Raw genomic sequence first — 13,039 nt, 5'->3', positions numbered from 1 at the left:
GCTCTGCCATTGTTGACCAAATCTTCAGTTGTCTTGGCACTATGCTTCAGAATTCCCTTTGTACACTCCCTCTACTTGTCCCTTTTTACCATCCCTCTTAAAGCCCACCTGTTTGACAAAGCTTTTGGTCATCCCTCCTATTATCTCCATCTTTGGCTGGGCATCCATTTTCGTCTTGGGACTAGGGGTTGCCAACTGTGGTTGGAGGCATTCCTGGAGGTATGACCATGTGATGTCTGACCACACGGTCACATGATGGTTAATCACCTAATATCCAATCACGTGTTGTCTGTCCGTGTAATATTCAATCACGGGATTTCTGCAAATGCTATGATATTAACCTTCTAAAGGTTGGGTCCCCTGTAGCTGAGTATCTTTGCAAATGGTTTCATGCCTGCAGCTGTGTGAGAAATTCCAAGAACTAGAAGTTGGGAAAAGAATGGAAACTGAGGGCAGGGAATAGGTGAAATCAAAAGTGGGGGGAGACTCACAGATGGAAGGTGATTCCACCAAAACCTACTAGTAACTGACTGAAATTGCACCCATAACTAATAGTAAAAATGGTAACACTCAGATTAACTCATAGCCAACAGTAATAATATAAAAAGCTGGAAATACTCAGCAGGTCAGGCAATATTTGTGGAGAGAAAAAGAATCATCTCGAGCTGAAACGTTAACTCTGTTTCTCTCTCCACAGATGCTGCCTGCCCTGCTGGGTATTTTTTTGTTTTTATTTCAGATTTCCAGCATCTGCAGTATTTTGCTTAACTATAGCTCTCTATGTACCTGGGTAGTAATAGCTGTGACACGCCAATATCTGACCTGTAATTAGCAGTACTCCGATAACCCATTGACGATCAGACCGAAATTACAACCAAAACCACGCTGCAACCAAAAGATGCAATCCTAGTCCATGCCACTTTTAATAGGCCCCATGTCTTGTCATCGCCATGGACTCTGACTTGGACCCCTGTTTCATTGAAGATGACAACTCGGAGCTGAAAGCCTCAGTCAGAATCCATCTGTAACTCTTTCGGGTCACAACCAATTAAGCTAAATTAGCAACATCAGGGGTACTTGCACTTCACACATTAGAAACCACATTGATCACACAATGAGCAGTGAGCTTGTTGTCCATGACACATTGTCCTGAAGTCAGCAACAATCTCTACGCCACACCCTGGGCTTGAACGCGACAGCGTTTTCATACGATGATTGAAATTATAGCACTGGAGGAGGCCATTTAACCCTTTAAACAACACACTCACTCTCCATGATGGGGACAGGGTGGGGGTGTGTGGGCACTTAAAGAGGTTACCACGCATGAGTGAAAGTCAGAATTAGTCATTCGCCCCTTTGCCGTTGGTGATTTACAGGCCTGTCAGAATTCTGAAATAATTTTGCAACTCACCTGTCACCAATGTGATCTGTACCACAATCTCAACCATCTGTATGTTGGAACCTGGGTAAATACCCCACTGGACCACAGAATACTAATGCTTGTCTCCAATTTGTGTAAAAGCTTCTACTCGAGTGCAAAACACCTTGTCAGATTTGTTTGCTGTTCGGATTGAGCTGCAATGTAATATCATAATCAGTGCCATATTTAAAAACTCACTGAAGGTCAACAGGTTTTCACCACCTGTTTGTGCTGTGATTAGCTGAAGCTCAGACGTGGCAGCTGCAGCAGAAAAACAGGCAGCAGCAGCACTGACGTTTGTCAGCACAGTTCGCGTGTGTGGCCACATCGTTTTACATTCGACATCATCACATGGCACCTGAGCGGCTGCTGCTGAATGCAATGATCACTGTTCATGAATGGCATGTGGCTGGGGACTACCAACTGCAGAGTGGAATCACAGAATTATCATTTTAAGATCTCCTAAATTGCTGTTAATAGCTGCTGGGAGATTGATGGCAAATCTGGTAGACTCCTGGCCATTTCAGGAGAGTTGGCAACCTTACATAGGATATTTTTCTGCAGGCTGTATCATTTGTCCACCATCTACAAGGTACAAGTCTGGAATGTGATGGAATACTTCCCAATTGCCTGGATGAATGCAGTTCCCATAATACTCAAGAAGCTTGACACCATCCAGGACAAAGCAGCCCGCTTGATTGGCACCACATCCACAAACATTCACTCCCTCCACCACCGACACACTGTACCAGGAGTGTGTAGCTTCTACAAGATACTGTGCGTCAATGGTGGAGGGAGTGAATGTTTGTGGATGTGGTGCCAATCAAGTGGGTTTTTTGTTGTGGATGATGTCAACTTCTTGAGTGTTGTGGGAGCTGCACTCATCCAGGCAATTGGGAAGTATTCCATCACACAGGCTTTGGGGAGTCAGGAGGTGAGTTTCTCATCACACGATTCCTAGCCTCTGACCTGCTTTTGTAGCCACAGCATTTATATGGCTAGTCCAGTTCAGTTTCTGGTCAATGGTAACCCCCAGGATGTTGATAGTGGGGGATTCAGTGATGGTAATGCCATTGAACATCAAGGGGAGATGGTTAGATTCTCTTTTGTTAGAGATAGTCATTGCCTGACACTTGTGTGGCCCGAATGTTACTTGCCACTTGTCAGCCCAAGCCTGGATAGTGTCCAGGTCTTGCTGCATTTGGACATGGACTGGTTCAGTATCTGAGAAGTCGCAAATGGTGCTGAACATTGTGCAATCATCAACGAACACCCCTGCTTCTGACCTTATGATGGAAGGAAGGTCATTGATGAGGCAGCTGAAGACTACCCTGAGGAACTCCTGCAGTGATGTCCTGGAGCTGAGATGACTGACCTCCAACAACCACAAACATCTTCCTTTGCGCTAGATATGACTCCAATCAGCGGAGAGTTTTCCCCCTGATTCCCATTGACTCCAGTTTTGCTAGGGCTCCTTGATGCCACACTCTGTCAAATGCAACCTTGATGTCAAGGGCAGTCACTCTCGCCTCACCTCAGGAGTTCAACTCTTTCGTCCATGTTTGAACCAAGACTGTCGTGAGGTCAGGAGCTGAGTGGCCCTGACGGAACCCAAACTGGGTGTCAGTGAGCAGGTTATTGCTAAGCAAGTGCCGTTTGATAGCACTGTTGATGACCCCTTCCATTACTTTACGGATGATCGAGTGTAGACTGATGGGGCAGTAATTGGCCGGGTTGTATTTGTCCTGCTTTTTATGTACAGGACATACCTGTACTACTATATGTAACATAAAAGCAGCACCTGAATTATGTTCATTGTATTATCAGTATTAACATGATCAAACCTGTCCTATAGTGATTTTTCCACTGTTTTTTGCGCATTTTCTTGTATGCACCTTAATGTGAACATAACAGAGAAGTGTAGAAATAATTAAATCAATATAGTTCTTGGTGTATTTTTAGTCATATGCAGGAAAGATTCTAATTAAGGTTACGGTTGACATTTATTATTAACAGAATTCCATTTCTTTTTGTTTTGCAAATGGTAATCATGGCAAGTCTATATTTAGTCCATCCCTAGTTGACCTAAGAAAATGGCATTGAGCCACCTTGTAGCTATTATTTTTGCAGCTATATGGCTTGCAATATCTGGTGGGGGAACTAGTTTAAAATTAAGGGGTCTCCCATTTAAGATTGAGATGAGGAGGAATTTCTTCTCTTAGATGGTCATTGGTTTTTGGAATTCTCTTTCCCAGGGAGTGGTGGAGGCTGGATCATTCAAGGCTGGGCTAGACAGATTTCTGTGGGGGCAGGCAGGGAAGTGGAGTTTCGGCCACAATTAAATCAGCCAGACTCGAGGGACTGAATGGCCTACTCCAGTTCCTATTTCATATGATCTTATTGCTAGGCTACTTCGGAGTGATGGTAAAAGGCAATATATTGTGAAGCTGAAATGAAGGGTTTAAATGGCAATGAAACAATTTGAACTGTGAGAGCTGCGAGTATGCTGAGAAATGACATTTTCAGGGATCTCGGACAAGGAGAGGCAGAGATGCGATGATCGCAGGAGAGGAAGTGTAGGTCACAGGTGGGTTTTTGAGCAGGGCTGATAATGGCAATTTTGAACGGATAAGAGATGAAACCTGAACAAAGAAGAAAATTGTTGGCAAGCATTAGGGCCAGCAAAGGTAGTTAGCTGAATGATCAGGAATTAGGTGAGGAGAGAATGAAGTGGAAGGAGGTCAGTTTCTGAGAAGGGATCAGCTTGCAGAGAGTATTAAGGAGTTGGGGAGATAGGAACATTGAGCAGGAGTAGGCCATTTTGCCCCCCGAGCCTGCTCCACCATTTAATTAGATCATGGATGATCTACCTCAACGCCATCTTTCCACACTATCCCCGTATCCCTTAACATCATTGATGTCTAGAAATCTATCGACCTCTGCTTTGAAAAGACTGGAAGATGGAAGAGAAGCTAGAAAAAAAAGAAAAGGAAACATGACAGGGGTAGTGGAAGGTAGAGGCAATCAGATGTGGGAAAGGAAGAAGGAATCACACATGGCTGGGAAGAATCAGATGTAATGTTGAGTTTGGACGAGAGCCATGGAGTGAATGCTCATGGACATGGAAAAACATTTGATTGCAAGGATAAGAGGTAGAAATTTAAGCACCATAAGAGCTGATGAACAGATGGAATTAATGTGATAGTGTGTCCAGGGTCAGTGAGGCAAGTTGGAGAAATCCACAGGCTGTAAGGAGAACATCGCTCTCCTGCCCTCAATCCAACTCTCACTCTCTCATTACACATTCACCTGGTCCTTGGCCATCATTCTAGCTGCTTGCCCCCTATCCACCAGTTTTGGGATCTATGGCTGATATCTAGATTCCATTCACATGGAAACACAGTGGTATATTTAGGAATGCATTGTTGTAACTATTTAAACTGATGTAAGATAAATCTTTGATCACAGCTGGATTCTGAGGCAAGTGACAGTTTAAAGGATCTACAAGTGAAACTAAACAATGTCCTAGATGATCTCAGTGATGTGTTTGGTGTTAGGTAAGTAATTAAACCTTTTACCTTTATCTGTTTTATAAAATAAAGTTCTCCATGATATGAAATTACAGAAGTTAACTGAATAGATTGAGCTCCCAATGACTTGGAGGGAGGGGGATGGGTTTCTTAGAACAATTGAGGCAGAAATAAATCGCAAATGTGGGCCAGCTGAGCCATTAAGTGATTTGAAAAGAAAGCCAAAGATTCTGAATTCAACAGGTAAGGGGTGCCAAAAGAGTTTGGAGAAGGTGGGAACAAGCTGAGTGTGGGATTTTGTCAAGCAGGGTCTCGTTGCATTCTTTTGAATGAGCTGTAACATATGGCTTTGAAGCTGAAAGGCCAGGTAGGAGAACTTCAGGTACATCAAACCTTGAACTGAAGTAGGCTTTCATAGGTTGGAAGGTAGAGGGGAAAAGAATGAGTTGAGGGAAGAGGCAGGAAATGTTGCAGAGGTGGTTGTAAACAGTCTTCGCAATGGAGTGGATTTGTGGAGAAGGCTGGACTCAGGCTCAAGAAGTAGCCAAGGATGTTGATGGAATAAAGGGAAGAGGGATGTGGTTTCTAGTGGTAATGATAAAAATGGAATTAGCTGGCATTGAACTAGAGGAAACTTTTGATCATCCAGGTATTAATGTTGGCCAGGCAGTTGGAGGCCATAGCAATAGTCTTTGGGCAAGACAAAGTGCTGGAGATGGGGCTAACTGGGCGAAGAGGAAGAAGGCAAAAAAATCAATTCCCAGATCACACTGCAGGTAACCATATCTGCAGCAGAAGACTAGCTATTGAAAGCAATATAGTATTTGTGTTGGGACGGTTATGAGTGAAATCAGGATAGAATGATCAATTGGGGATGAGAAGAGACTAAAAACCACAGTTTCAATCATATAGGATGCCATTTGTAATCTTGATTAATCTAACCTCAGTACCGTGGTCGGGATGGAAGCACAAACTTGAAGATCTCTATTGAGGAGTAGTGGAAGTTCAATTGTGAAGCACCATACATTCCAGGATTTTGAATAGGTAAGAAAGGTTGGAGATAGCATGGCAGTTAGATTGTAGTGGCTAGGTTGAGTTCTTGAAGAAGGGAGTAATAATGGAAGTCTTGAAGGAGATGAGAATATTCCTGGAGGACAGAGACAACTTAATGATGTTAGCAAGCATCAGCTGAGGAAGTGTAATTGGATGGCCTGAAGCTAGAATAGAAAAGGGGGAAGGGAGCAGGTCAGTGGTTTCATAGATGAGATTGCTGAAGGTGAGAAGGAGGTTAAGCAACAAAGGACAAGATGTCGAAGGGCTTAGGGGGATGGGGAATAGGATGGAGAACTTGTATTTGAAGGAGGAGTCAATGGGTGGGATTTAATGAGCCCAGTGGGGATCTCGCCCACCAGTTGGGGAACAGTGGGGAACCCCCTGAGGCAATTAAGTGCCCAAACGGTAGTTAATTGGCCACAGTTGGATCTTCCCTGGATGGAGGAGATGGAGGCAGAAATCCCACCTACCTAAAGCCGCTGGCCAATCAGAACTTGGCAGTTCTTCATTGCTGTCAGCACCACTGGGAGTGGTGACAGCTGCCAGTAATGCACCCACCACAGGCCCAGGATCAACAAGAAACCCTACGCCAAAAGTGAGCAAGGCTGGGGTGGTGGAAACAAGGGATTCCCGGATTGGGCCCTTCTCATCCCCAACTTAACTGGGAACAGTTTTCCCGATCCTTGCATTGGGCAGGATTTTTCGAATGGCGGGGTTCCTGGCCCACTTCTCATAGAGTCAATAGCAGCCCCATGGCCATTTAATGCTTCAAGAAGCGTTACTTGGCTGGGGCCCCAGAGAGCTGCTGGCCAAGCAGCTCTGTAGTCCCAGCAGTGGCAGTAGTGGCCAGGACTTGGGACTGCTTGTATTGAAGCTAATGTCTTGTGATCGAAGGCTTTAATTAACTGATTCTATGTCCCTGGGTCCAGGATCAGGTAACTGTGGGAGGTCTCACAGTAAGGAGGGGAGTTGAGGCCCAATGTAGTGGTGAGAGGGAGATGGGGGTTTTGATGGAACTGCCAAGCGGACAGGGAGCACTGCGGGCGGCAGGCATCAAGGGGGTGCCCAATCTAGAAAGGGGGCCTTTGAGGGAGGCACCCCCCCTTACCACCCAAGACGACCAGCCAGACATCAACCGCCACCCGCCCCTGAAGTCTTCCAAGCCAGCCTCAAAACTGAGGCCAGGCGGTAAGTAACCCTTAAATCGTCAATTATTATTGGCCACTTAAAGGCCCAAATTGGGGCGAGGGTGAGCGGGCTAACCTCGGTCTTGCAACCGTCCCCTCTTAAAATTGTGGACAGGTTGGGAGCGGGCAGGTGGAGAGCAGCGGGAAGGGAAGGCCTCCTGGGAATTTTACACAGACAGCCTGCCAGTAAACCTGCTGGCTGGGGACAGTAAAATTCTCCCCATTATTTCACTTTACATGTGAGATGAATTTCAATATCCATCTTTTCTGCAACATTTATACTTAGGGAAAAATTATATGAAGCCTGTTCAAGGTTGTTGAGATAGCCTTGAAGCTAATGTATAGTGAACAATGGCTTTAAATAAAGCAACCTGTAATCTGAAATACCATCCTTTTAAAAATTTTACTTGTTTTACATGTGGACTTTATTGTTGTGAGATTGTATTGATTTTAACCTATGCTACGGTGTAGTTTCCAGCCTCGTCTTGATGAGTGTGTTAAACAGATGGGAGACATCCTAAGCCAGGTCAAAGGGACTGGGAATGTACCAGCTACTGCTCGCAATAGTGTGGCTCAGGATGCAGATAATGTGCTTGGACCATTAATGGACTTCTTGGATGGCAAGTGAGTTTTGAGAAAGAAAAGCAAGTGCGATGTAATCAAAAGGACAAGGCATTTCAGACTATCGACTAAATACTTCTTTAAAAAGCACACATTACAAATTCCTAGTTATAGTTTTAGGAAATGCTAGTTGTAATGATTATATTCCACAAATGCTATTCCCTCACATAACTAATAGTTGAAAATTAACCTGATGTATTAGTAAACCCCCTCCACCAGCCCTGGTAGTCCTGCCCGCTGTTATTTAAACACAATTGTTCTTTCTTATCAAGTTTATGTTTACTGCTTGTTGTACCACTAGGTGCAGTACATTTCTGTCTTAAAACATAACTTCAAACCATTCTTTCCATCGATTTTTCTGGTTCCAACAGACAGTTGTTAACTTTGTATTGCTTGGACACTCCCCGACTTATTTAATCTCTTTTGGGAGCTGATTAATCACAAAAAAAACTTCTAAAATAATTTTTTAAAATACATTGAGCAAATTGAACAAAGGTAATATCATACCCAAGAGTATTCAAGTTATGCTTTCTAAAGATAGTGTTCCCATGGTCCAAAAAAGACCAAAATAATAGTATTCTGTATATTTGCTCACTTGCATCAATGTATATCTTTATAAACCTCAGATCCATTTTCAGATGGGTACTTTAAAAAATAGTTATAAAAATATTGGCATTTGTTTCATCTCTCAGCTGGAAAGACACAGCAGGAAGAATTATACTGCACCACAAGACACACATGCCATAGCCTGAGTAAATTTTTAAAAAAAATTTATTATTTCATGGGTTGTGAGTGTTGCTGGCAAGACCAGCATTTGTTTCCCATCCCTAATTGCCTTCGAATAGGATGGCATGCCAGGCCAAAGTGCAGTTACATGTAGCCTGGAGTCACTAGTAGGCCAGACCAGGCTAAAGGACATTCGTGAATCAGATGGGTTTTTACAACAATCAATGATAGTTTCATAATCACCATTACTGTGTTTAAATTACTCAATTGAATTAATTCTATCATGGTGGGAAACACTTGTCCCCAGAACATTAGCCTGGGGCTCTGTATTGCTAATCCATTCACAATATCACTGCGCCACCAGCTTCCCCTTGAATCGTTCTAGTTGTCAAACTGTAGCCATGTTCACCCAATCCTTCTGTAGCAAAGCCCGTGAAAAGGAATAAAATTGAAACATTTTTCAATTCCAGTTATTCTAAACTATCTATCTTGTACAATATTTGTCTGCAAGAAGTAACCAACTGAAATTAGGTTATTTTGCTTTATTAAATATATTTCCTTCTTTTTGCAGTCTAACATTGTTTGCAAAAGTCTGTGAAAAGACAGTACTGAAACGAGTCCTCAAGGAACTATGGAAAATTGTAGTGAACACAATAGAAAGGACAATTGTGCTGCCTCCTCTAACTGATCAGTCGGTGAGTGGATAAAGATTGGTGACTTTTTTTGCAAAGGATTATAATAGGTTTAATTTGATATTTCTTAACACATTTAAGATGAAATAGCATTATGTACACAGCACAGAAATTGATCGTTCGGCTCAACCAGTCCACACCGGTGTTTATGCTTCGTTCAAGTCTCCTCCCATCATTCCTCATCCTACACTATTAGCATAACCTTCTATTCCCTTCGTCCTCATATGCTTATATAGCCTCCTCTTAAATGTATCTATACTATTCACCTCAGCCACTCTTTGTGTTAGTGAGTTCCACATTCTCAAATCTAATGTTTGATTAAAATAATTTACAAATGTATGTTAGTTGGTACTGTTTGTGAACAGATTATTATGGAGTGCAGCTAGTGTGGTTCATGCTGGTATTTTGGTCTCTGGGGGAATCGAACAACAGCATCTGGGGCTTCTTGTACCAGAAAATAGATAACTATGTATTGAGCAATTATAATAATGCTATGCTGGACTTTGTACTGTTTATATGTGCTAACAATGAACTTTGATGGATCCAACCAATCTATTTCTAATGAATTTGTTTATTAATAGTACATTGAAATTCCTAAGGGCTGATAACACAATATTAATCGCATTATATTATATAGCAGTACACTTGGCAACTGCTTCTATTTTCGAAATAGGGAACAGTGCTTGACTAGAGACTGATCACATTTTAATGTTTATAGTTTATTAAGCAATGTGCAAGACTTTACATATGGCTTTAGTTTTTAATTATGCATAGATCTGGGTAGCCTGTATAATCAAACCATGAATCCTTCCATGCATAAATAGATGTTTGGTGGAATACAAGTCAAAACATTTTTGGAACATACACTCTTTCCCATGCTTTGTATCTTACTGACTGTACCTAATATAATATCCCCCATTTGCAAATTTATACACCACCTTTGCCCTAGTCCCCAATAAAACCATTACTCTGTCTCGCCCTGGACATTCTCTCTGGTATGGCCGTCATCTCTACTCCCCTACGTCTAAGGGGCGCAAGGATATGGCAGACAACTGGTTTAGCCATCCACCACCACTTCCAGCTGGACCACATAAAGCACCCCAAAACTGCTCATTATTCCAGGATCATCCTGCAATGCAAAGATAACCCTGGCTTCTCTTCTCTAATGTTAACTCCTTAAACCCCTCTCCACTCCCACTGCCCTCACCTCTGACAACAAAGGTGAGGAGCTCTTGGACTTTTTTGTCACTAAGATTGAGACAATCTGATCAGCTACCTCTGTTGTTGCCCTCCATTCTACTATCCCACCAGGCCAAACTTCCTTTAATGCTCTTCCCCTGCCCTAGCCCTGAATTCTCATCTTTCTCTAGTTTCTCTCCTATCTCTCCTCAAGACGTCTCCTAGTTCATCTTGCCCATGAAACCCATCTTCTGCTCCCTCGACCCTATTCCCACTAACCTCCCCTCTCGGTCCCCATGTTAGCCTATCTTGTTAACAGTTCTCTCTGTTCAGGTGATGCCCCTCTCTCTTTTAAATCTATCATCATCCTCAAAAAAACCAACCCTTGACCCCACCGTCCTTGCAAGTTACTGCCCCATCTCTAACCTCCCTTTCCTTTCCAAAATCCTTGAACTTGCAGTTGCCTCCCAAATGTATTCCCATCTTTCCTGGTACTCCATGTTTGAATCCTGTTCTTTGGGTTTCCGCTCTGCCACAGAACTGAAACAATTCTTATAAAAATCACAAATCACATCCTATGTCACTGTGACAAAGGTAGACTTTCCATGCTTACCTTCTAAATCTGCCTGCAGCCTTTGACACAGTGGACCACACCAACCTACTCCCTTACCTCTCCACAATCATCCATTTGGGTGGGACTGCTCACATCTGGTTTCATTCATATCTCTAATCATATTCAGAGTCTTTCCAGTGTCCCTCAAGGATGTATGCTTGGCCCCCTCCTATTTCTCACCTACGTGTATGCCCTTATGCAACATCATCCGAAAGCACAGCATTATTTTCACATGTAAGTTGACGACACCCAGCTTTACCTTAGCACCATCTCTCCCAACTCCTTCACTGTTGCTAAATTATCAGGTGGCTTATCGGACAGCCAGTACTAGATGAGCAGAAATTTCCTCAAATATTGGGAAGACCGTAGCCATTATTTTTGGTCTCTGCACAAAACTCAGTTTCCAAACTACTAACACCATCCCTCTCCCTGGCAACAGCCTGAGATGAAATCAGTCTGTTCACAATCTTGGTGTCACATTTGACCCTGGGAAGAGCTTCCAGCTACATGTTTGCACCATCAGTGGGACCACCTATTTTCACCTCTGCAACATTATCTGACTTCACCTCTGTCTCAGCTTATCTGCTGCTGAAACACACATTCATGCCTTTGCTACCTCTAGATTTGACTATTCCAACAGACTCCTAGCTGGTCTCTGATGTTTTACACACCGTAAACTTGGTGTCATCCAAAACTCTGCTGCCCATGTCTTACCTCACACCAAAATCCATTCCCTTATCATCACTCTGTTCACTGACCTACATTGGTTCCTGGCTGAGCAATGGCACACAGAATCAGAGAATGGTTACAGCTCAGAAGGAGGTCATTCAGCACATCGAGTCTGCGCTGGCTCTCTGAAAGAGCATTCTATCTAGTCCCACTCCTCTGCCTTATCCCTGTAACTTGTACAGTCTTTCTTTTCAGATAGCAATCCAACTCCCTTTTGAATACCTTGACCAAACCTACCTCCACCACCCTCTCAGGAAGTTCCTTCCAGATTCCAACAACCCTCTGGGTGAAAAAAATTTTCCTCATGTCACTTTGACTTCTTTGCCAATTATTTTGAATCTGTGTCCTCTAGTTTTTGATGCTATCTTGAGCGGGAACAATTTCTCACTATTTACCTGACCATATCCCTGAGGATCTTGAATACCTCTATCAAGTCTCCTCTCAGCTTTCTTTTCTCCAAGGAAAACAATTCCAACCTGCCCAATCTATCCTAATAGTACAGTTCTTTATCCCTGGAATCATTCTTGTGAATCTCCTCTGTACTCTCTCCAGTACCATCACATCCTTCCTCAAGTATGGTGCCCAGAACTGGACACAGTATTCCACATGAGGCCTAATTACTGTCTTATACAAGTTCAACATGACCCTGTTACTCTTGTACTCAATGCCCCTATTAATAAAGCCTAAGATACTATATGCTTTATTAACTGCTCTCTCAACTTGCCCTGCCATCTTTAATGACTTATGTATATATACACAGAGGACCCTCTGTTCCTGCACCTCCATTAGAGTTTCTCCTCTTATTTTATAATGTCTCTGCACATTCTTCCTGCCAAAATGAATCACCTCACACTTCTCTGAATTGAACTTCATCTGCCACTTGTCTGCCTAATCCATCGATATGTCTATGTCCTTTTGAAGTTCAAGACTATCCTCATCACAGTTGATAACATTTCCAATACAATTTTCATATCATCTGCAAATTTTGAAATCATGCCCTCAACAGGAAGAGCAACGGTCCCAACACTGGCCCCTGGGGAACTCCCATACAAACCTTCCTCCAACCTGAAAAGCAACCATTAATCACTACTCTCTGTTTCCTGTCACGCAGCCAATTTCTTATCCAAGTGTCTACTTTCCCTTTTATTCCATGAGCTAGAATTTTACTCACAAGCCTGTTGTGTGGCACTGTATCAAATGTCTTTTGAAAATCCATAAACACCACATTAACAGCATTTCCCTTATCAACCTTCTCTGTTACCTCCTCAAAAAACTCCACCAAATTAGTT

At 42.9% G+C, this 13,039-nt stretch overlaps 1 protein-coding gene across 3 annotated transcripts in view; it reads left to right on the top strand.

Annotated features, from left to right (window-relative positions):
• The window catches only part of unc13bb (unc-13 homolog Bb (C. elegans)), a 754,941-nt gene that overhangs the window by 685,102 nt on the left and 56,800 nt on the right, over window positions 1-13,039 (top strand). For all 3 annotated transcript variants that reach the window (XM_078550332.1, XM_078550323.1, XM_078550314.1), the window contains 3 exons: window positions 4,889-4,977; window positions 7,662-7,814; window positions 9,109-9,232. In XM_078550332.1, coding sequence (XP_078406458.1) covers window positions 4,889-4,977; window positions 7,662-7,814; window positions 9,109-9,232 — 366 coding nt within the window. The remainder of the gene's footprint in view (window positions 1-4,888; window positions 4,978-7,661; window positions 7,815-9,108; window positions 9,233-13,039) is intronic.

The sequence above is a fragment of the Cetorhinus maximus genome, chromosome 1, assembly GCF_964194155.1.
Source record: "Cetorhinus maximus chromosome 1, sCetMax3.hap1.1, whole genome shotgun sequence".
Lineage (NCBI taxonomy): Eukaryota > Metazoa > Chordata > Chondrichthyes > Lamniformes > Cetorhinidae > Cetorhinus > Cetorhinus maximus.
This window is presented reverse-complemented; position numbering and strand designations above follow the sequence as displayed.